Consider the following 24,656-nt stretch of genomic DNA (forward strand, 5'->3'; position numbering starts at 1 on the left):
GGCTGCGAAGCATACAATTCCGTTGTACAAAAAGAAAAAAAATATATATACATATATGATATATATATATATACAGACACACATACAAACATGCGCATGCACACACACAGACACGCACACACACGCACACACATATACACACACTACACATACACACATAAATATAGTTAATCAATCGTCGTTTCATCGAAGCTTTTCACTGTAGGTACATACGTATACTTATAATACGATATGTATCCTTCTCTCAATCATTCAGGGTAGCATTCGCATAAATAGCTTTTACGATTTATATTCTACCTGTACGATCAGTGCAGTTCAAGGAAAGCGAAGCGAATCGATGAGGTAGGTCGTAACAAAAACGAGTCCCGTCGAATTTTTCAAACCTTCAGGTAATAACGAGTGCATTCTAATAGCCAGAAGTTATCCTGACCACGAATTAAGTAGAATCGGTATTGTAAAATTAACTATACATGTCTTGCTTTATCGTCGAATCGGTTCTTTAAAAATTGTTGTTACGAGGTCAAGAACTTCGTGATTTAATTTAGTATAATTCCTCTGTGATACGATCGAAGATACACTTGTAGAGATTATATAACGTGATGAGTATTTCGTTTAATTAAATTGGGATATATTAAAGAGAAATGAACGTTACAATAGGACTATCAAACCAGTCACGACGACTGTTATCGGATTTGTTGGTTTTGTAATTGCTAAAAGTGTTTTTGGTAACATTAACGTTTACTTATCTATTTTTGTCATACTGTTTTAATTCTAATTAAACACGTATAACATATTTAGCCTGCGCATCGAAGAGTACTATTTTGCTTTCTTGAAAAACGACAAACACGAATAGGGTAGTTTTCGTTACGAGACCTTCGACTCGTTTGACGTAGAAAAGAACAGATTCGAATTGACCCATTGAATTCCACGAACAAATTAATCTTGCGAATTTCCTTTTAATTTCTCTTCGTTCTAAACGAAATTCGAATGTACGAACAAAACTTGATCGATGATGATAGATGATGATCATATTAACGACAAAACGATAACACACACAGGGAGGAATTAACTTAATACGGGTAAAGCTTGCGATTAGCTTAGATTTAACGAAGTGCCCATATTCGATGCTCGAGCGACGCTGATGCTTTGCCCGCGAAACATACAATTTAGGAAGAACGTAGAAAGAGTAACAAAAGTCAAGTACGCCGCTCGATACTTTTTGAAACGATGAACTTCAGTGGAAGAAACAGCGAGGCGGCTGAAAGAAATTTTTAGAATATAATTCCAGAGTTAACATTCGATGTTTCTTCGAGTAATCTGCGCATCTTTAGATATACAATTACTATTATTACTGTTATTGTTCTTATTATTATCAATCGTCACCATGATCATCGTCATCCTTGTCATCGCCATCGCCATCAACGTCATTATTATTACTATTGCCACGCTACTATTACTATTGTTATCATTAAAAGAATAACTATTACTATTATTAAATACCGCTACTATCGTGCTACTATATCGTTACCGCTATTTGTAAGCGTTATTCTTATTACGAAGTTTCGGTGAGATTATACGAGAGAAACGTGGCCGGGGAAAACATCGAAAACGAAAAATCGTCAAACCGATTTCGAATCGTACGTGCCACTTGATTCTTCAGCAATATTAACCGCAGACCAAAGTATTCCATCACCTATCGTGCTTTCACAGAGTTTAGTCGAGTACGCGGTCGTTCGCGTGTTCCAGGTAATCGCGAGCCGATCGTTAAAAGAAAGTTTTCTTCGAGCGAAGGATTAAGAGGAAGAAGAAATTTAACGATTTCACCAAGCTCAATCGTGTAGAAAAGTTGCACGGAAAACAATGAAAGAAAAAAAAAAAAGAAAAGAGAAAGGAGGAGAACGTATTACGTATTACGTGTTTAGAATAATCAAAAATCAATTCTGTATAATTATATCGATCGCAAACCCGCCATCTCACCTTGTCCTCGACTTTGATTTTCATCTTTTACATTACGATTGACCGTTCGTAGCCAAGTATCACGATGTACACGCGAGTACGGCGTTTGACAACGGCGTTCGTTCGTTTAATAAAAGTTCGAGGAGACAGCTGCTTTTTTTCCAGTAATACGTGACACTTTATAGCGACACTATGCGAACGATGTAATTGTACCGTATCGCTATATTTATTACAATTACCGATAATTAGGATCGTAGGTGTTAACGTTACAAGTGTCTACGGGCATCGTAAAAACAATTGAAAATAAGCTTCTCTTATTATTATGGCGCCGACTTAAGAGTATTCGACACATAAGAGTAATCGACACAACGAATATTGCGTAGAGGCCGAATTTGCCGATCAAGAAACGAACGATTCGATTCATCTAGTTGGAAATTATATTTTGTCGGGGGACGAAAGTATCGCTCAGTCCAAACTCGGTGAAATTCTTTTTTTTCTTTTTTTCTCCTTTTCTTATCCGAAAGATACAAACAAAAGACGAGGAATATAAAATAAAGAGACAAAGATGCATGTTGGAAAATTTTGCCGAGGTTGACGACGAGTCGATGAAAAAAGGATGATCGTTGACTACCTATCGCTGTTTCATACGCGTTGTCATCTGCCGTGAGTGAACAAGCAGTCGTTTAGATGATAGGATGCGTTGATAAATTAATTAATTAATTAATGTCGTTAATGTTTATAATACTCCACGGACCAAAACACGTAATCCTAAATCATTAGCGTCGTATATAATTAGCTGCACTTGTGCAATGCCTCCTACGAGACCGCATAGCATCGGATTCATCCTTCGTTACGCATCGATTCGTTCGGCGATTCTATTTTCGTCGAACTATATCTTCACCCTCGTTGACAAGTATTAAAGACACCTGCACGTCCTGGCAAAATAATTTACCGACCAGTAACGTTAGTAATTCGATAAGTTGCAAAAATTGTAGATAATAGAATTCTTTTTCACAAATTTACAACGTTAAGTTGCAACTTGCAAAAATTTGAGTGATTAGACGAGTCTATTTTCTGCGGAAAGTTTATTTATTTTGTCAAAATGTGTTTATAATTTATTTGCGTATTCTGTTCGACAATGAAATCAACTGAAAGCTCGTTCGTACGTATAATTACTATCAGTCGATAATGCAGGTTCAAACAGTGTAGAAAATCTTGTTATACAGGTGAAAGCACGAGACGAAGGATGAATCATCGTCGAATACATTTTGAGCTTCGTCGTCGTGGTCGACAAATTTCACGAGATTAATTCTCTAAACACCAATCGACGCAGTTTAGGCAGCTTTCACCGACGCGTTCTACCCGATTTTTAATGTATAGCCATTACTATATCGTCGAAAGTCTGTCTAATAGATTCATTTTGATCTGCGTTCTCGTAAACGTAAACGATAATGCAAGCGCTTTGTGACTAGCCAAATCGAAACACATTGATCCATGAGAAATTAAATATTAGTCAAGGTAGAAAGTTACAGTTAGTTGAACTGATTTTTTAGGCAACGACGAACTGGAAGATCGTACAGTAGAATGGTGAATAAATGAGAATGACGAGCAATTTTTTTAACCCTTACGAGACGAACGGTTGGCTAATGATAGTCAGTTGACCGAAAGTTATTCTAGTTTACAAATTACAAATAACTTTTAGGAAGATTGTTGAGTTGCTCTAACTTTTCTGATGCCATTGAAACTTATTGGAACATCATGAACGCAACTACGCATCTCATTTTGAAAATTATTATTATATTATGTTTTTTCAAACTTGACTGTAATTGTAATCTGTACTGTTATATTATTGCCTTTAGTTTTAAAGAAGGAATTACACGCGCAGTCTCAAAAGGGTTAAAACAAACAAAGACAAAGAGTGAAGAACAGCGATTACTATCGGACTTTTATGATAGCATAAATGTCCACGTGTATATTTGTTCGATTTTCTAGTCTATCCGATTCTATTCTTATTTTTGTACCTTTTCCACTGCATCTATCGAAGGCATGGACAAAGATCACGGATTTTATGTAACGCGAAAGTAAGATATAGATATTTCGATACACGATATCGGTGATCGCTTATCGATTGATTTTGCATATTAGAATATGTATTGTACTATGTTTAAAAAAAATGTGCACGTCTCACGTGTACGAAAAGATGTGAAGCAGTAGGAGAAACGGTGATCAAGTTCTGAAAGACGAGGAAACCGTATTAGATGAGCCTTATCAGTGTTACTATATTACAGATCGATACATTCGAGTATTATGTATATGCAATTTTCGAAAAAAAAAGTTCTCTTAGCGTAGGATTAATAACCGCATCGTTGAATCCAATACTTTTCGCCGTTACTGTTTATCGATATTTTATCATTTATTACAAGCTCAACTATTCTATGAATGTCCTTATATCGTTAGGTTTTATCGTTATTCGTCACTATTTTATTCATCGTACCGAGGAATTTTATCATCGTTGCCACATCGCGTGATTATATATGATAATTAATGTTCACCGTTGCGATCGTTATTAATAATTACCGTAAATCGATTACTAGTTCACGATTACATATTATGCACGTTCAACTTGAATGAAACTCGCGCGCGATAATAAAGACAGAATGAAGCAAGAAATAGACAAGAAAGAAATAAAAGAAAGCTTTGTTGTTTACAAGGCGAAACGTATGCACGACTATTTTTGCAGCATTTCACGCAAATATAACGCGACTAGAGGGAGGAGAAATAAATAAATACATAAATGAATTAATTATAAGCGAATCTTTTCAAAAGGCTTTACAAACACGCAACATCTTTTTTCTTTGCGATAATTATGAGAAAAAATCAAGAAAAAAAAAATTGATTAATTATAGAAACAGTTCATATATATAAGCGTCTCTTCTTTGTCGTAAAAAGATTACAATGTACAATGAATAATGAATGAAAATTCGTTTCCTATTTACATTTTCTTAAATACATCAAAAGTGCAAAATTCAAGTTATCGTGATTATTTTTTAAGGGAAATAATGATTTACATGCATATACAAATACACATAACAAATGCGTACACGTAGACTTTACTCACGCATTACCAACGCATTACATAAAATAATTATGCCAATATGCACAATGAATAATCATTATTGCGACCAAACGGTTGCAATGATATAAAACATCAATTCGTTATTATGATAAAATCGCGAATGCACACTTAATAAGTGCATTAATAAATCGTTTCTAATCGTAAGCGTAATTTATTAATTATTATATCGTAACGACGATTGATTATCTGATTTATCGGCTGTGTTTGTAACGTACGTGATTAAGTATTAAATTATCAACTTAAATAGTAACGTGGTTCTTTTTAAAAACTGACTTCCTCCAAACTTTTAAGATCCTCCTTCTTTCTATTTCATGGTGTAACGTATAGTTTTGGGATAAAAGATCTGGCCACACGTTTTATATAAAATTAAAAAATAACTTTATTCAATATAAATCATTCGTGCTTAACTCTACTTAGCGCAATGTATGATTTCTTTGTAGATAAATCGTGCCAACCCACTGGACCCCTTTCACAATCTGCACATGCTAAATACTTTACGTTGTCTACTGTATGCGAAACACCAATATTTTCAAATGTATACATATCCTCCACCAACCAATAGTTTGTTATCAGTTCCTGTTGATCAGCTTCACCTTCTCCCTTACGATGTATATAGGGTAGATTAAACTAAAATATTATATGACACATCTTAGCGCAACTACTAAACATTTTTCTACTCTATTGTGTTTCATGTTTGTATAACAGCACAACATTAACCAAAAAAATAAACTACAAACTATACAGACTTTTAGGTTAGGTCCGTAACAAATACAGATATATCTAAGCGACTTAACACAACATACAACGCTTAATGAAATTTTGACGAATATTGAAATTCTATGTAATTTATCTTTTTTACTAATGCTTCCTGTTAAAAAAAAAGCAAATGATTCACCTCAATATTAACTAGCCGAGCTGCACCAGCATTAAGCATTTTAGACGGGCAAAATGTGCAATAAACTTTCGCCTTGTTCTTTTCATCTTCATCCTTCAATGTGCTGATATCCTTATTCGTAGACATATTTCTATATTTTAGACGTTTGATATTTATAAATATTAGTCACACAACTATTTGACATTAATAATGTTGACACTTGAAACAAAATGTACTAGTCTGACTAGAGTCTAATATCATAGTCAGAAATAATCGATGACATTTCGATAATCGAACAATTAAATTTTGTCTTATCGAAGATAGCTTCAAAGCAATACGTCAAATTTATTTCTTATCTGTTCTAATCTTCTTCGAAAATATTTTAAATTTCTCCTAACTTATTGAATTTTATAAAAATATTATATGTAAATATCCTAAAAGCTTTTACAAACCATTTAAAATAAAACATTTGTCTTTTTTTATAAGTACTCACATCAGCGTGTCTTTTAAAAGTTTATTTTTATATAAGATTTAGTTATTTGTTATATACTGTAATATAATCGTTTGTTCGATCCATTTCTTTCGCACCTATTAATTTCCAACCATATTCATTAAACTTTTCATCAAATGGCATTGGATCCGTCCAACGATTTTCATTTGATTTTGGTCCAATGACAAAAATAAGATTCCCTTTATAATTTTCGATATAATCACAAAATGCCGATGAGTTATTAAAATAACAAAATAAAAGAGCATATTTGTCCGATAGAAAAAAATTGTTTTTATTATTTTCGCCAATGAAAACAATATTTTTTAAAAATAAGGGCGGTGAATATTTACTACACCACCATGAGCGATTTACTTCTACACCGGTCACGTTTAAACCTTAAAAAAGTAATTAAAGATGCGAAATTTTATTTCGAAGATTGATCAAGAATAACACTTAAATTTTTTTAACAGTTAGAAATTATAAATATACCTTACGAATATCTTACCAGAATATTTTTCAAACAACCATTCTAATAAACCACAACCACATCCTATGCTTGCTAGACAAACCACTTCGTGTTTATCAATTATTTTTTTTATCCAATGTAAATCATTAATAGTTGGTAAAACCCAAAATAATCTGCTTTTATCTAATTTAGTCAAAGTGCAATTTAAATTAGCAATATCCGACCACTTTTGTTCACTGTGGAACATTAAAATTTGTTCTTCAATGTTCTCGTTAACCATGATTTTATTATATAAACACTGCTTATATTCAGAATGTATTAGATCTTCGTTATTTACTAATAGTCAGTCAAATTTGTAGATGAGATTCCTAAATTACGTAATTCGCTAATGTATATTAATAGATTTCCGTATATATATCGTTAATAGGGATAATAATTACTAAATTACTATTTAATGTATTTTAGACATAAAATTTAATTCGTTAATAAATAATATAATATAATAATTTATATTACAAAAATTCATAAATGTTAGTTGCAATAGAGTAAAAAATTAAAAATTTGATAGATTACTTTATATACTAAGGCATTTTTTAGGAAGCACATATTATCCAAAGCACACGCACGCGCGCGCGACATACATGCATCTATTAAAAAAATTATAGTCTATTTTCAATTTAAATCTAATTCCTGTGTTGCATAGTGAATATCATCCGTAGAAACGTTCAATAAAATCTTTTGATGTATGTCATTTTTCGAGTGTTCGCATATTAACAATCTATTGGAACCCAATCTTGCGCATACAGCAAGTATTTCCGTTATGGTAGGTACTTCAATACCTGTAACACAATTGAGTAAACAATAAATAAACTTATAATGTTTTCAAATATTAGCTAGTATCTCACATTAAACAAACGAACCGTCAAAAGAGCACAGTGACTCAACTTGTCTATATGCATTTTTAAAATATACTTCTTCGATCGAAGTTCGCGTGACTTCTGCAGATACAGCAAGCAAAAATATTTTTTCCACTTTTGAACAGTGTTTTATAGCCTGAACTTTTGCCGAGGCAATCATTTCGGATACAGCTTCCGATACATCTTGAAGAGATATCGTTTCGGCATTTCGCAATTCCGCGATTTCCATAGCACGACGACATATATCCAGAGCGCGTCTAGCATCTCCAGATACAGCAGAAACTTTCCTAAAATAAAATATTTGATAAGCAATAACAATATAAGTATGATACCACAATATAAGTATTGTGATACCTTGCAACTAGCTGTACAGCTTCGCTTCTAAAACCATCATAGTCCTTAAGTCGAGACGTGACTATTTCCTGTAGTTGTTTGAAATTATAAGGTTGAAAAGTCAATCGTGTTAGACCTAAACGCGATGTAACCCGACCCATCAAAACTCTCTCAGGTAAATCCATAGTATTTGCTATAGTGATAACAACTAACTGTGCTGTTGATTTTGTTGGCCAATCTAATAAATTGTATACAACATCCTGACGTTTTGTACACAACAAGTCGAGCTACAAGAGTGATATATATTAGCAATAAATATCCATAATACCTATAAATAATGTATAACATTTAAAGGAAATCATACTTCATCTACAAGAAGCAATGTCATTTTAGAAGTACCACTATGAAATCTTTTTTCAAGTGCATGGTATGATTGCTCCCATGTAGCTGTTCTACCATTCAGCTGTTTTAGAATTTGCACATAAGCTTGTCTTGGTTCTGTTAGTTTCATCCCATTAATTGCAACATAGTCAAAATCATCCAACTGACCTTTAACTATCAACTTTTGCAGACATCTAACAGCTTCATTTACAGTTGCAGTTTTACCTGTCCCTGGTACTCCACTTATATATATACATCTGCAAATTTCTCAAAGTTAGTATGTAATTTAATTTTTTAAGAAACAATTTTTTCAGCATACCCTCCACTTTTATCTTCTAACTTTCCTCTAAGAAATGTAAAAATATTATTGAATTCTTCTTCCCTACAAGGTAAGGATTTTGGTACAGCACTAACATGTAATCTAGATCTAGCTTCCTGTAATGGTGTACTTGGTTTTAATAGAGCACTTTTTCTTTTTATCAATGATGGTGTTAAATTATTATATTTTGGACGAGATTTTGGAGTGCTCAAATGAGTTTTTTCTAGACATGACTCTATGCTATTCTGCATATTATTTTTTGTTTGTGGAGTTAAGATATTTTTCTTTGCAGATGAAATTTTAATATGTTTATACATATCAGACAAATATTCATCCTCTGCATCATTGTTATTCTTATTATTTATTACTCCTTTTCGCTTATTTACTTTAACTGGTGTAGAGTTAATAGAATTAGCAGAATTTTTAACCGCTGATGAAATTTTAATACGTTTATATGCATCGGCTAAACATTCTCCCTCAGTACTACTGTCATTGTTACCAACAGGTTGAATCTGTTTTGGTGTATTTTCATAAATTACTCTTTTTTGTTTAACTAATTTAACAGGTGTACTATTTATAGATGTTGATGAGTCTTGTTTCTTTGTTGTTTCATGTATTTTTAAAGCATGATCCAACCTATCGCTTCTACTCTCAGATTTATTGGATTTTTTTAATGACTTTGCTCTGGATATTTTAGAATCTGTATCACTAACATCTTCCTCATCTTTTGTTGAAGCATGATCCAACTTATCATTTCTATTCTCAGATTTATTGGATTTTTTTAATGACTTTGCTCTGGATATTTTAGAATCTGTATCACTAATATCTTCCTCATCTTTTGTTGAAGCATGAACCAACTTATCATTCCTATTCTCAGATTTATTGGATTTTTTTAATGACTTTGCTCTGGATATTTTAGAATCTGTATCACTAACATCTTCTTCATCTTTTGTTGAAGCATGATCCAACTTATCGTTTCTACTCTTGGATTTTTTTAATAATTTTGCTTTGGATATTTTAGAATCTGTACTACTATCATTTTCTTCATCTTTTTTAGATAGAATACGATTTCTTTTATTATTTCTTGTATTTGAATATACAGGTTTAACTTCTAAATTCTGTTTGTCAATAGAACTGTTTGGAGTTTCTTTTTTTTGCTGGTTTAATAATTTTTTGTTATTCTTCATATTAGACACAATAGAGTTTATAAATAACTTATCCTCATTATAATTAATGGCTTTTCTATCCCTTAAAGATGGGGAATTTATTCTACGTATTGTATCACACTGGTAATAAGAAAGTCTTAAAGGTGGTCTTCTATTTCTACCTTTCCTCGATACATCACCATCAATTTCTCCTGGTATCAATTTGCTATCATCATTTGCCTTATTTTTTATAGAATTATCTTTGTTGTCAATATATGATCTTTTATTCTCTACTTCTGGATAACATTTTTTCTTTTGTCTTTGAAGTCGGCTGCGAGATTTACGAATAGAATTTTCACATTCAGAATCTGTATCAATTTTATATAAACTCTTTTCTGTAGATCTCCTAAGCTTAATTTTAAGAGAAACTTGATCTTTCTGTAAGATGTTATTTTTTGGCAACGTATACTTAAACTTTTGAAATACATTTTCTGATTCTGAAGATATATTTAGAACATTTTTTGTGTCTGGAGATATATCTACAACATTTTTTCTCCTTTTTTGTATCTTAGCTGCTGTAATATCACCACATGATTCTTGTTCTTTATCCGAATTTGATTCTGTATCGAGAATGATTGTTATCTCATGATCTGAACATTTATTTAATCTCATAGACATTTTAACTTTTTACTTCGATCTTTTAATTTTTTTTTAACAAGTTGTATTTTACTAATTGTAACGTCTCTAATATATTTTGTTTACATACTTAATCGAACATAAAGTATCAAGACAAAATAATTCTGCTTACGTTATACATTTTTCTATATATTTTCATAAAGTAAATATACTCCTACTTTGTTTTACGTAAATATAACTTCGTAGCATTTATTGTTTTAGTTAGGATGAAAACGATACAGAAACACTACTTTACAAAACACTCTTATAATAATACTTGCAAGTACATATGTACCGCCAATTTTATCCTTTTAACCATGACCATAGATAAAGTAGTCTAAATGAATTGACCTCGCATAGTTGATATTGTTTATACATTAACTCCCTCTATAGTGCTAAATATAGGAATTATAACTAGAACACGATCACCATATTGCGTAACATATCGTTGAAATTATTTTTGTAATTTTAATAAATTTTAATTAATCAATTTCTACCTTATTATAGTAATATGAGTGAAGATATGAAAACTCTTTGGTGCGGAAATTTAAGCGATAAAGTAACGGAAGAAATTCTATACGAATTATTTTTACAGGTTTGTAATTCAGAAGACATTTCCCAATAATATTTGATATTTTAGTAAATAACAACAAATTTCTAGGTTATTTGCAATAGTTTTATATTAACTTCTCGTACACTTTTAAGTATGTGATTTGATACTACGTGACGACGTAATTAGTCTAAATTATATATAGAGTGTTTCACGCAACTATTTCATATTATAACTCTGTTACAAGTACAGTTACAGTAAGATCTCAGAGTCAGATGAATGGTTACATCCGTAAGATTCCTCTCGTCATTCTACGTTAAAAAGTATTGAAATACAATGGAGGAAAAATGATTAATTATCTAGATATGTTAACCGTTTGTGTCCCAAACAGCGCGATCGCGTTGTTTAGATTTTGTGTTAAAAAGTCCCAGTACATTTGAACGCTACAGACGACTAACGATATTTTGTATTTTATTGTTATCTTATCAATAATTTTTATTGAACAAAGCTTGAAATATTTATAAACTAATAGTACGCATATATAATAATATAGATCTATTTCTTAAAGTAACAAATCTGACAAGCGCTATCGTGCTGTTTGTTTCTCTTCGCAATCGATCAAGACAAGCGCTGTCGCTCTGTTCGGCATTTTTTGACCCTGTTTTTTCAATGATCCTTAGGACTCAAATGGTTAATTTTAATTTTGCAAAATTTATCACGTGTAAGACAAAAAAAAAATAGAAGCATTGCGTCACGTCTTTCCTTGTTTTTCATATGATATGCTACAAAATTACATATAAAATATCTTAACTAATCAGTTTTCTACTATATTATTCTAATACTTTTTTCATAGAATGACAAGAGGAATCTATCTACAAAAAAAATATGCATTTCCATTTAGAAAAATAATACAATTGTTGATTGCACATGCACCATTGCACTTCTACAGATTCTTTGAATCATTCAGCTTTCTCTTTTGACATTTTTATGCAACTGCACTGACAATGGAGTTATGACACCAAGCAAGTGCATGGATCCAGAATATTATTTTGAAATTTCGTTGTATATTTTGATTGTTTATCTAACTGCAAAAATGGATGAAGCTATTATGTTGCATAGTCTATTTTTATATTTAATCTTTGACAAAAGTATTTTCTTCAATTTTATAGGCTGGCCCTGTACAAAACGTCACTATTCCTAAAGATCGTAATGGCAAACAAAGACCATTTGGATTTGTAACATATAAACACGTTAATTCTGTATTATATGCTTTAGAACTATTCAATGGTACATCTCTATTTAATCGTATTCTTAATATAAGTCATCGGAAAAATGTAGAATTACCACAAATAAACTACTCACAGGACAATTTTATAAATTTCAATAATTGGCTTCAGTTAGGCCAAGAAATGATCTTAGGAAATGATATGTCTCGTTTAAAAGAAGATTCATTTGGAACAAATATGATATTAAACTCAGATTTGCAGATGAAAGAGACAAACAATTGTTCTCATAAGAATGATAGAAGATCTCAACGGACACATCCTTATCATAGAGATCAACATAAACATAGTAATCATCACATGGACCATAGCTCTACTAGAAATCGTAACAGTCATAATAGCAATCACTATTCCAAACACAGTTATAAAAATAGCAGACGTACTTATTAATATTTCATAAAATACACATAAAAATAACTTTCATTACTTACAAATAATAACAAATTTCATTTGCTTGTAAAAAAGATGGAAAATTTTTTACAATCTTAGGTCTAATTTACTGGAATAAAAAATATGTAATATACACTTTATAGTAGAATTTTCTTGATGTTAAATGTTAAACAACAGTATAAAATGTACTTCTTATGATTTAGCTTTATTTACTTAAATTAGATTAAAATTAGTATTCAATAAAAGAATTATATTTCTCATATATTAATCATTAGGTATATAGTAATAATTATATAATTTATGACATTCTGTATGACTCATGTAAACTTTTGTATTATGTTTAATTATACGTGCAGCTTTTTCGGCAATCATTGTAACTGCAGCATTAATATTACCACTTGGTAAAACCGGAAATACAGATGCATCAACTACATATAAATTTTTTGTACCGTAAACCCTATAAAAAGTAATTTACATAACGTTTATATAAAGTAAAGAATTATTTTATGTGGGAAATGAATAACTTACTTAAACATTTCATCAACAACATCACCTATTCGACATGTACCGGCAGGATGATATGAAGTTAAAGTTAAATGTTGTATGTAACATTCCCAATATTTTGTGCTATCAAATATTTCATTTTCACAACCAGGGTAATGTTTTTTATAAATAGTTGCACCAACACTTTTCATTGCATTGGTTTCAATAAGTTTTTTTACAAATTGTAACCCTGAAAAATTGAATACCTGTGTAATCTTATTATAAATAGCATATATGTAACAGTAATTAATCAAATATGATACCATCTATAAGAGTTGCAATATCATCTTTATTTGACAAATATTTTGGATCAATTAAAGGTGGGTCAAGAGAGTTATTACTACTCAATTTGATTTCTCCTTTGCTTTTTGGATGTAATAACACTGGAGCAATTGTTATTGTGTTTTTATATGAATTAGGAGCAAAGTATTCTTTATATACCTATAAAATCAATATTCAGTTATATTAATCAGTACTATAAGAAATTTATATAATAGTAGATTTTTATGTAATATACTTTTTCGGAAATTCCCATAGCTTCTTTTAAAACAACACCATTATCTCTTGATAGTCCAAGTGGCATTACCATTATTTGTAAATCTGGTATATCTGATTTATTTTTTTGAGTAGAACTATGAAATGTTCCCAAAACTTCAACTCCTGAAAATGTCCAAGGTCCTAACATAAAACACATAAAGATATAATATAAATAGTAACAATTGAAAACTTTTAATTTTCAATAAATTTTACCTTTTCCAAAAAAAAAGTAATTTAATGCAGACATCGGATTTAAAGTACTAGCCATACTAAGACCTATGCTTGTATTAAGCATAATTAGATCAATTCCAGTAAGCACATGATCAACTAAATGTTGACCAACTGGTAAATCATTAATGACATTTATCTGAAAATAACATAGCCTATTATTTATTATATATTATTACGAGAAAAGATATAAAAACCAATATTCAATAAACAAATTTTACTTTTAAATTCTCCAAGTGTTTTTTTGGCCCAATACCAGACAACATTAATAATTTTGGAGTACCAATCGCACCAGCACACAGAATAACACCTTTTTTTGAAATTGCTTTAAATGTTTTATTTAATGCAATAAACTGCACTCCTATTGCTCTGTTTGATTGCATTAATACCTTAAAACAATAAAACAATTGATACTGATAATTCCAAATTTAGAATGATTATAAATTTGATTCTAAACATACTTTTTCCACATGAGCATGAGTAATAATGGACAATTTAGTTTTTAGATATTTGTACAATAATTTGTCTGTACTCCACCGTTTTCCATTTTCCATAGATAATTGTGTTTTCATGAAACCTAAATCAATAAAACGATAAAATCATACATTTTTGTTACTTCTTTATTAATAATTACCAGTTTTTAAATTATCATTGATGTTGCCAATGTCTTGATGTAATTCTTGCAATCCTTTTAAAATTATGTCGGCAAGACCAGTGTTCCATCCTAAATCAGTTATATGCATTGGGCCACCATTTCCTTTAATAGGTTCTGAAAATATTTTCAAACTATAATAACAATAATAAATGCAAAATACTAACAACAAATTGGTAATTACCAATAAAATCTGGAAACCAATCCTTATAATCTAAAGGATGTCCTCGTACATAGAGCATATAATTTAATCTACTAGTTCCACCAAGGATTTTACCCATTGGCCATTTGCTTTGCTATTAGTAATTGTTATAAATTCTTAATAATATATTTTATTTAATATCATATTATGATTAATTATATAGTATACATTGTTCTTTAAACCCTTGCAAGCATTCTGTTGTGGTACAGTGATGTATTGCCAATCATATGGAGTGTTTTGAATGAGAGGAGCTAACAATGGAATATCTAAGAAAGGTGGTGCAACTCCTCCAGCTTCAAGTAATAATATTGTATATCCATGTTCTGCTAATCTTTTAGTTAAAATTGCACCTGCAGTACCAGCTCCAACTGAATTTAAAAATTATAATTTTAACTTGTACAATACAATTTTGATCAGATTTATTTTCGTTTAATTTATTTTATGCATATATACATGATTATATTTAGTATAAATGTTTAGTATAAAACGTATACAAAAAATATATATTATATATTTATACATTACTTACCAATAATAAAATCATACAATTGAAAGTCATGAATGTCATTAAAGAACCACTGTTTATAAATATCAAAAATATATATAACATTGAGGTAGTTAGAGAACATAAATACACTTAAACTAGTAATTGTAAATATAATAAAGTGTAAAAACAAGAACATTATAATGACGCTTAAAAATTGAGGTTAGGGAACATTTGGAATGTTTTCTCTCGATATGAGTAGTTTTTGAGGGAATGAAGCAACAAAATTATTGTTAAGCAAAAATATACAAAACACAATAATTCATAAAAATGTATATAAAACTCGTTTGTTTGTATCTTTCATTGTTAATATTAGAAAATACGTTATTGTGTGACAAGATTGCGATAGATGTCGAGAGAAAGTACAAATTTGTATAACATATAAAACGGGATAAAGAAGAGAAGTTTTAAAAGAGTATAAGAAAATTTATTACAAAATTTGATTGTATACAATATCAAGGCATGCATTCAGTTGCCACAGCAACTGGCCATGTAATAGGACCTTTTAATATGATTTCTTCTAATAAAGATTTAATTTTTACGAATATTCGTTTAAATTCTAGACCACAGCCTTTAGACAAACGAAAATCAACTAATATCTTTCCATCCATTTCAAACACATTTACTTTAAAGACTAAAGGCATCTTTCTTCTATCATTTGCTGTTACAGTAATCTGCAAAAAGATAATAATGTAAATTATTAATTATTTATAATTGGTATCTCAATACATAACTTCAATTTAAATGATAATTTTATAACTTACTGTGCCAAAATTATTAATACGACACGTATAATTTTCATTTTTTAAATAATTTAGTAAACGTTTTACAGTTGTTTCCAGGTCTGTTTTAACAAAAAATCTTGTCATACGTCGCACTAATCGTTGGAAAGTATTTTGCTATAAATGTAAAATCAAATTATAGGTGATGAAATATAAACTTGAAGTAGTTTTAGTCATACCATTAGTCATACAAGTAGTCATACATTAGCAATTTTAACAAAAAGATACATTACCTGACTTGTTTGAGTAAATTGTTTATTTTGTACTTGTGTGCATAACAATAAATCTTCTATATGCGCAGGTTGCGAGAATGAAAATCCAGGTCGTTCTTCCAAATTAATTTCTACTGGATTAGCATTTTCTACCCCAGGCAATTCAGGTTGTGATAAACAGAATCTTGTTAAGTTTTCATCTTGTATTGCTTGTCTTCTGTTTTCAAAATCTGTTTCATCAGGTCTAATGTATCCTTCTACACTTCCAGCTATTATACAGAAATTTAATAATTTTATTGACTATCATTTTTATATTTATTTATAATTTATATGCTATTCGAAATTGTATTATAAAAATACAAAGAAAAATAAATCGATACATTCACTTCCTATATATAAAAATTCTATACATAAAATACTGTTTTATCTAGAACTTATATATATGTATGTATATATATATATGTATATATATTACACACATACACATCAGTGGAAGTAGTTAATATTTTATTTGGATGTATAATGCCAGTGCTCTTTGCTTTGGTAATCTAGCTTTATGATCCTTAATTAAAATCATAGAGCTGTATTACCAAAGTAAAGGCAAAAGCTTTGATTATCTTGAATAATTATAATACTGACTGCATTTTATTTTGTATGTCGGATTAAGGTTGGAATTTTGGGCGTTCGATGAACCTTTACTCAGATTTACTATCGCGGATATAGCCGATGTTTACCGGTACAAATGTGAGTACTACAAGAGGCTACAAGTAATAGCGGCGATAGGATGGTCGAAATGCCGATGACAACGAATTCAGGTTCGACAACGAATCCACGGCCCACGGGATGACGAGTGTCAACGTAATACACGATTCAGATAACTCTCTCGATAACTCAATCAACAATTCGCCCAACGACAAACTAACTAACTAACTCGTAATCCAAATGAAACTGCCCTTATATAGTCCTTTTCCCACTCCTTGGGTCAATCTCTGTTTTTGAGGAGAGCTGCACAACTATTTTCTACTTCCGTTATTACACGTCCCTCCCGTGACCGTGAGTACGTTCAATGACTCATTATGTCACCTCGAGCCCAAACCCATCGTCAAAAAGTGCCCGCATAACTATTTCTTCATTTATTGCTTAAATGTTGTTGTTGTTGTGAACATCTGGATTGGGATATTGGGTATTTCCGAACATTCTAAAGAAAGGTTCCGATGTTCTTTCATCTCCGACATGTATATTTAATGTTCAGTAATAATAAAAATAAAGCTATTACCTACTTACTTTTTATGTCAAAAGTTGTATTCAATATCCACTCAGTTAGGTACCAAGTTGCTTTGAGTAATTTAATGTGTACTCAGAGTCACTCAGTACCTGACTAAGTAAATATTTGTTTGATCATACCCATAGTAGACCTTTTCAGAAAATGTTATATAGTATAAAATAAAATAATATTTTGTGTATGCACAAATTGACGCATACCTTCCTGGAATTTCTTGACGAACCATCTATGTTGCTTAATATCCTTTATAGTATATCTGGTTACTGGTGCGTGCATAAGAACATTTTTTAACAGAGACAACGAAGAATTATCCAATTTTTTCCATGGTGTAAGAGACATATATTTTCCATCTCTCCATGCCATATACTCTGGACAGTCTGCCAAGGACTGATCCCAAGGCAGTTCTATAGTTCAGATACGGACCAGTTAAAAACTAAGAAATGTAAGTTATGCATTAGAATTAAACCATTACACTACAAATTACAGAGGTCTGCATTTTACAAATCATCATGGATTATTGTTTATATCAGCAATTTACATAATGTATTTATAATTACATTTGAAGAATTTAATATTTTGAACTTGTTATGTTAGTTAATTAGACATATTTACATGTTGGTATCTACTAAAATTTACCATTCAGAAAAAATTAGTTTTTTTACAAAAATTTTAAAACAAATTTTGCTGTAAAGATTACCTCCACTCAGTAAAGCTACAAGAATTATACCACATGACCATATATCAGCTGGTTCTGCATGATAGGCACACAATAATACTTCTGGAGCAACATATGGTAATGTTCCACATCTCTTTTCTAAACAACGTTCTTTGCCTTGTAAACGATATATTGTTGCCAAACCAAAATCAGAAACTTTCAAATTATCATGTTCATCTAATAACAAATTTTCTGGTTTCAAGTCCCTGTGTGCAATACCTTTGCTGTGCAGATACTCTATAGCAGAAATTAATTGTTTGAAATACTTTTGTGCTTCCCAAATTGGCATACCAATATCCGGTTCTATTTTAAATTAAAAGAAAGTTTCATTAACAGTATTGAAATTTTTGGAATTTTGTTTCACATAAACAATATGATATTTTACCAATTCTATCAAAAAGCTCTCCACCTGATGCATATTCTAAAAATATATATTCCATAGTAGGTTCACTACGCTTTCCAAAATACTGTATAATGTTAGGATTAGAGAGCATACGGTGAATTGTAGTTTCTTTACGAACAGTTTGATGAGCATCTGGATGCTTTTCTAAATCTACCATCTTCATAGCAACAGCCTCACCTGTAGTCTTATTTATAACCAATTTTACTCTGAAAATAAAAATAAAATTTAGTGGTAGTAACAATTTTTAGTAGTAAGAATAGTTTTAATAAAATAAATATTTAATTTTTTAAAACAAAAACTTTTTATTAATGTGAAACGAGAATTATTTTTGTATAAATTTAAAATATAGGAACTTACTCGCCAAAAGCCCCTTCTCCTAGAGTGTGTCCAAATATCCAACCATCTACAAACTCCGTCATTCTGCCTCAGCATGCCTCTTTACGATAATAGCAAAAATCTTTGTTCTCTAATATTTCCTCACAAATAGATCATATAACGTGATTACCTCTTCCATAAAAAGAATAATTGTTAAAATAATTGACACAAAATAACGTAACAGTAATTTTGTTTCAATAAAATGCTCACATCATATATCATTTTTTGTAAAAACGGTCGGTCTCTCGAAGCACGTGGTTTTAATCATACCGATGAAACATCGTGCTTTCGATCGAACCGAACGTGATATAATAACAAGTTACATTTAAAAGTATACGTTCATAGAATTGCTTAATTTTTTTTTCTTAATCGTGCTTTATTAATTTTGCTAATAATATAATCGCACGACGGATTGAAAAAGTAAATTAAAATATTTTCTTCTTAAGATCGCAAAACTTACTGTTGCGAAGCACGTTATAGGGTAATATGGTATTCATCTCTAAAACGATGAAGCTCGTACTCTAGAATATCTGGGTATAAAATTACTGCATTCCCATTGGTCGAAGAAATATGTAAAGAACCTTAAAGTCCCTGTGATAATTTTACCATAGAGGAATATAAGTTTCACAATTAGTAATAAAAGTAAATGAAAATTTGAATTTGGCTTAAAATTTAAATACATTGTACCGCTTTCAAGACTTCAGAAAAAAATGTATAATAAAATATTTTAATATTTTCGATAATTTAATTTTGAATCATCTTTACAATTCTTACTAATTTTACTATTATAAAATGAGTTTTTATTAAATTGATATTTCCGTTTAAATATTCTAATATGAATAAATTATATGTGTACATCGAACTTTACTAATAATAAATATGTAGCTCAAAAATGCGTTTCTTTGAGTTTTTATAAATATATTTATTAAATCGTCTTTAATATACATAATATTACAAATAAAATAGTGTGAATTAAAATAGACATGTAACAAATATACAATAGAAATGCGTGTGTATGGAGCATTGTAATACGATAAAATATGGTTATAACAGACCTTGTCTTTTTAGATCCTCATACGTTTTACGATTAACAACATTTCCAAGAGAATCTTCAAATTCTTCTTCTTGTTCTGGTTGCCAACGTTCTGCTTGTTTCTGAGCTTTTAATTTTTCCCATAGAGCTAAAGCATCTTCTATTTGTGTCACATTAGCAAAATGTGCGGTATTTGGAATACCAAGGCAACGCATACCATGTGCATGCCTCCACTCTGCAAAGTGTCTTTGGAAAGCTTTTGGTCCTTTATATGTAAAATTCCCACATATTTCACAATTATAACTAATATTCAAGCCATGTAATTTGTATAACCAATATGGTATAGGTTTACCATCCCAACCAAGTGGGAGGTTTTTAGGATTATAAGGTACTTCATTGTCATCTTCTTCTTCTGACTCACTAGCACTAGCTTCAGCATCGGAATCTCCTCTCTCACCTTCTGTTCTAGCTTGTTTTCTCTGAACATTTTCTTTTGTGGCTACACGTTGAGTTGATACCAATTCTGCAAGTTTGTAAACCTGTGCTTCAAAATGTGCAATCTCTTTTTGTTTCTCAGAATTTCTTCCTTTTCCAGACCTTCTATTTCTGTTATTTTTAGCTAATAAATTTGGATCCAAAGATGCTTCACCTTTCGTACTAAAAAGCCTTTGAGCTCTCTCTTCCAATGTACCGCCACACTTTAAACCCAAAGCCATTAATGCAGACTTTAATCTGTCTAAGCCAAGAGATGCAAGTTCCTCCCATGAAGAAAAGGCAGAAAGTTCTAAATGAGCCCCTACATGAGTTAAAGCACTACCAGTTTCCTTCGGCCATCCTGGAAATGTATTGTTCTCCCATTGTGTTTCAAACTCGTTATTTGCTTCTTCCAACTCTGCACTTATGTCAAGTAAAGGTCTAACTCTACTTAAATAATCAGTTAGATATTCTAACAGAGACTCCACATATTTTTGATATTCAGCATTTTTCCTTTCTCTTGGTATGTCAAATAAATGATCGAAAGTGGATAGATATGTAATATAATCTATTTTTTCTATGCCTTTAAGGTTGATATATTTTTCATAACATTCATGGAGATCAAGATATTTCCCATAACCTTCTTCATCTGTAAATTCAACAAGATTTGAAAGTTCCTCTGTTGGGTTTTCCCTCATTTTGGCTAGTTCTTCAAATTCCACAGACATTGGAATACTTATTTCATTAGGATGTCGACGATAGAATTCTTTTATAGATTTCAATCTTGAGTAAAATTCGGAAAACTCATTTGGCCCAGAAAGTGCTTGCACCTAAGTAATAAAAATTTGATTATTAGATTGTAAATAAATTATAAGATATCTAACTTACTTCTTCTTTTCTTTGTCCATCTTTATCTTCATACAAATCTTGCAAATGTGATGTACTATCCATGTACTGATCGAGCAGCATTTTTAACCGATGTTCCGAATTTATACTTTCTCTATGTCCAGGCTTTTTGTAAAGCATTTCTTTGACCATCGCGTCCATTAATCTTTCTCTTTCTTCATGATAACGTCGTTGTTGTTCTAATATTGTTTCCATTTTTTCGAGTCCTATGCAAACAACGCTTCCAATTTCTTTCTCGACAATTGTCGATTACATACAAATTATAGTACAATTCAATATAGACATCATATCATAGTGAATAATGTATACTATTAACTGTGTTACCATCTAGCGACCATTATAGAAGACTATATAGTGTTATGAACTGGTTTTGGCATGTGGCTCCCTCTATCGTGAATATTTTGTATGATAATAAGGTAAATTCTAGTGCTGCGAATTTAACTGTACAGCAGCGCAGCCGAGGCACCGAACAAATGTTATTTAACAAATTTATTTATTACATGTTAAAATTATTTATCAGTAACAGCTGCATTCACTCTCAAATTTCGTATTTACTTTCGTTACCATAGGAAAAAATTGCCAAGGTATGAATCGCTCTCCTTCTAATATTGTAAACTCCAATCAAATTAATGTTTATTAGCACTAGTTAATAAGAATTTGTCTTATTGGATAAAAAATAAATCGTAGATTGTCATGTAAATTCGAGAAGGTAAGTGGACTACTCTGCGACCCCAAAAAGTGAGAATCGTTAGAATTGTTGAATCTTTAGAACCGACATGCTGAGCTCAAAATCTAAATCTAAATAAATCTAAATAAATTTCATTATAAATATTCAATTTTAAATATAATCAGTTTTAAATATAAATTTTTGTTCAAGTTAATCTTTCTCATTATGTATTTCTTCATTTAAACATCGAGTTAGTTTTCGAATTGTTTGAAGTTGTTACGCGAACAGAGTGCTTCAGCATTTTATGGGCTGTAACCGCACCAAATTTGCGAAAATCTTGGAAAGGCCAAACAAACATAAAATATATAATATAATATATTATATAATTATAAATAAATAATATAATTGAAAAAATATACTTGAAACTGGAAGATATAAGATAGTGTTGTATCCACCTCACATAAAATGGACTTTGTTTATTATATTTTGTTGGCATTTTTTTTAAATTCATATCAATTCTTTAATCATATAAATATCAAATTTCATCAAATCAGATATTAAAATTACATTCTCTCTTACATCTTTGAAAAAAAAACTTGTTTAATAATTATAATAATCACGCTGTTTTTTTTAAGAAAGAAAAAGATTATTTATTTTTTATGAAGTTTAAAATTTCATTACTCGGATCTTAAATTTTAAATTAGGTTTCCGAGAGATCGATAAATTGCATTTCTCCATTTTCTTAATTTTTTCGTGTTTTATAGAAATTTTCTATTTTTTAAACATAAAAAATTATATCATTTCTAATAAAGCTAATTCGTATGGTAATCTAAATGTTATTAAATAACTTCATATAGTTGATTTTTATTCCTAATTTGTACATCCCTAGGATTGTGTTTATGCATGTGTCATATGGCAGTACGCATTTAAATTAGTGGAAGAGTTGAAACAAAATAGATTAAAGAAATTTAATTAGAAAGAATATCTGTCTATATATAAAATTTCTTATTTCTTTTATCCTTTATTAGCAAATATTTGTCGCATAGTTAGTCAGAAAACAGGTTACAGAATATTACTACCTCGAAATGGTACGATACATTTAAAATAGGAAATTAAGATTTAAAACAATTGTAATTTGCAACCTGTATATCCAAAAAATTGTGTTCATTTATTTCTTTTTTTTTTTTGTAGTAAAATGTATTTAATATTTGAAATATAATGGGATATTTGTGCTTTATGTAACCTAACCTCATTATCGTATAACATTTCTTTATTGTTCTTAATATATTTCTTTTCCAGACAAATATGACGGAAGAAATTCAAAAAAATTTAAAAACAGAAATAGACAAGTACAAACAGGTTCAAAAAGGTATTCTTAATTTCTGTACATATATCATATTTTATGTGATATATCGTGTAATTATAATTAATAAATATCCTGTTACACATAGATTCTGTTTGTATCAGATTACCACAAAGCATTGAATCAAAGACAACAGCTGGATGGACAATTAAATGAGAATATTGCCGTAAAAAAAGAATTAGATCTTTTGAAATCAGAGGATGATGTTTTCAAATTAATTGGACCTGTTCTCATTAAACAAGATGTAGAAGAAGCAAAACAAAACGTTGCTAAACGAATGGAATATATCTCTTCTGAATTGTAAGTGACCAGATATAAGAATATCATATATATATAAGATCAAGAATAATTATTTTATAATTTTAGGAAAAGAGTGGAAGAATTAATAACGACATTAGATAAGAAACAAGATACACATCGTGAAACATTGGAGAAATATCAACAGATGTTTCAACAAGCTCAAGTGAAAGCATCCCTCTCTCAACCTAAAGCATAATTTTATACATGAAAAAAAATTATATGTTGTCGCTTGTTATGTCAATATCACAAAAGAAAAAAGATCATATAACCATAAATGTCACTATTCCTATTTCTGATTAAATTTGTTAATAAATTTCTTGTAAAGCTTTTACATTTATTTATTTATACAACTGTGTTTACAATTATTATAAAGCTTGAAAATAATATTGTAATGATGTTAAAGAAATATTAAAATTATTTAACCTAACTTTACTTGTGTTTATATTGAATACTTATTCGACGAGGTATATTCCTATATATATTGCAAAATTTATTATAGACAAAATTTATAACATATTTTTAA

At 30.1% G+C, this 24,656-nt stretch overlaps 8 protein-coding genes across 8 annotated transcripts; 2 read left to right on the top strand and 6 right to left on the bottom strand.

The window, feature by feature from the left end:
* Positions 1 to 4,820: 4,820 nt before the first annotated feature.
* LOC117230485 (guanine nucleotide exchange factor MSS4 homolog) lies at positions 4,821 to 6,249 on the bottom strand. The gene is made up of 2 exons (XM_033488020.1): positions 5,988 to 6,249; positions 4,821 to 5,719 (listed from the first exon to the last, which is right to left on the bottom strand). Exons 1-2 carry the CDS (start codon positions 6,111 to 6,113, stop codon positions 5,486 to 5,488), a joined length of 360 nt encoding a protein of 119 aa, XP_033343911.1. The 5' UTR covers positions 6,114 to 6,249; the 3' UTR covers positions 4,821 to 5,485.
* A 228-nt stretch (positions 6,250 to 6,477) lies between these two features.
* LOC117230483 lies at positions 6,478 to 7,348 on the bottom strand. Its single transcript, XM_033488017.1, has 2 exons — positions 6,962 to 7,348; positions 6,478 to 6,851 (listed from the first exon to the last, which is right to left on the bottom strand). Exons 1-2 carry the CDS (start codon positions 7,200 to 7,202, stop codon positions 6,502 to 6,504), a joined length of 591 nt encoding a protein of 196 aa, XP_033343908.1. The 5' UTR covers positions 7,203 to 7,348; the 3' UTR covers positions 6,478 to 6,501.
* A 98-nt stretch (positions 7,349 to 7,446) lies between these two features.
* LOC117230503 (origin recognition complex subunit 1) lies at positions 7,447 to 10,995 on the bottom strand. Its single transcript, XM_033488054.1, has 5 exons — positions 8,873 to 10,995; positions 8,537 to 8,810; positions 8,194 to 8,459; positions 7,843 to 8,126; positions 7,447 to 7,761 (listed from the first exon to the last, which is right to left on the bottom strand). Exons 1-5 carry the CDS (start codon positions 10,693 to 10,695, stop codon positions 7,595 to 7,597), a joined length of 2,814 nt encoding a protein of 937 aa, XP_033343945.1. The 5' UTR covers positions 10,696 to 10,995; the 3' UTR covers positions 7,447 to 7,594.
* Positions 10,996 to 11,112: 117 nt separating this feature from the next.
* Positions 11,113 to 12,976, top strand: LOC117230506 (splicing regulator RBM11). Its single transcript, XM_033488058.1, has 2 exons — positions 11,113 to 11,287; positions 12,412 to 12,976. The coding sequence occupies exons 1-2, from the start codon at positions 11,204 to 11,206 to the stop codon at positions 12,913 to 12,915; spliced, it is 588 nt and encodes a 195-aa protein (XP_033343949.1). The 5' UTR covers positions 11,113 to 11,203; the 3' UTR covers positions 12,916 to 12,976.
* Positions 12,977 to 13,144: 168 nt separating this feature from the next.
* LOC117230504 (glucose dehydrogenase [FAD, quinone]-like) lies at positions 13,145 to 15,813 on the bottom strand. Its single transcript, XM_033488056.1, has 11 exons — positions 15,607 to 15,813; positions 15,246 to 15,445; positions 15,060 to 15,171; positions 14,858 to 14,992; positions 14,685 to 14,800; positions 14,445 to 14,612; positions 14,209 to 14,362; positions 13,976 to 14,136; positions 13,722 to 13,899; positions 13,444 to 13,648; positions 13,145 to 13,372 (listed from the first exon to the last, which is right to left on the bottom strand). Exons 1-11 carry the CDS (start codon positions 15,758 to 15,760, stop codon positions 13,180 to 13,182), a joined length of 1,776 nt encoding a protein of 591 aa, XP_033343947.1. The 5' UTR covers positions 15,761 to 15,813; the 3' UTR covers positions 13,145 to 13,179.
* Positions 15,814 to 16,026: 213 nt separating this feature from the next.
* Positions 16,027 to 19,876, bottom strand: LOC117230505 (serine/threonine-protein kinase grp). The gene is made up of 8 exons (XM_033488057.1): positions 19,601 to 19,876; positions 19,373 to 19,522; positions 18,998 to 19,221; positions 18,595 to 18,915; positions 18,098 to 18,301; positions 16,637 to 16,884; positions 16,386 to 16,520; positions 16,027 to 16,295 (listed from the first exon to the last, which is right to left on the bottom strand). The coding sequence occupies exons 2-8, from the start codon at positions 19,432 to 19,434 to the stop codon at positions 16,077 to 16,079; spliced, it is 1,413 nt and encodes a 470-aa protein (XP_033343948.1). The 5' UTR covers positions 19,435 to 19,522; positions 19,601 to 19,876; the 3' UTR covers positions 16,027 to 16,076.
* Positions 19,877 to 20,299: 423 nt separating this feature from the next.
* LOC117230661 (splicing factor 3A subunit 3) lies at positions 20,300 to 22,113 on the bottom strand. The gene is made up of 2 exons (XM_033488315.1): positions 21,786 to 22,113; positions 20,300 to 21,727 (listed from the first exon to the last, which is right to left on the bottom strand). The coding sequence occupies exons 1-2, from the start codon at positions 21,996 to 21,998 to the stop codon at positions 20,435 to 20,437; spliced, it is 1,506 nt and encodes a 501-aa protein (XP_033344206.1). The 5' UTR covers positions 21,999 to 22,113; the 3' UTR covers positions 20,300 to 20,434.
* A 1,208-nt stretch (positions 22,114 to 23,321) lies between these two features.
* Positions 23,322 to 24,550, top strand: LOC117230517 (prefoldin subunit 6). Its single transcript, XM_033488084.1, has 4 exons — positions 23,322 to 23,558; positions 23,770 to 23,839; positions 23,938 to 24,133; positions 24,200 to 24,550. The coding sequence occupies exons 1-4, from the start codon at positions 23,556 to 23,558 to the stop codon at positions 24,327 to 24,329; spliced, it is 399 nt and encodes a 132-aa protein (XP_033343975.1). The 5' UTR covers positions 23,322 to 23,555; the 3' UTR covers positions 24,330 to 24,550.
* Positions 24,551 to 24,656: the final 106 nt, after the last annotated feature.

This window comes from Bombus vosnesenskii, unplaced genomic scaffold, assembly GCF_011952255.1.
Source record: "Bombus vosnesenskii isolate JDL3184/JDL3185 unplaced genomic scaffold, Bvos_JDL3184-5_v1.1 scf7180000013267, whole genome shotgun sequence".
In the NCBI taxonomy this organism is placed as follows: Eukaryota; Metazoa; Arthropoda; class Insecta; order Hymenoptera; family Apidae; genus Bombus; species Bombus vosnesenskii.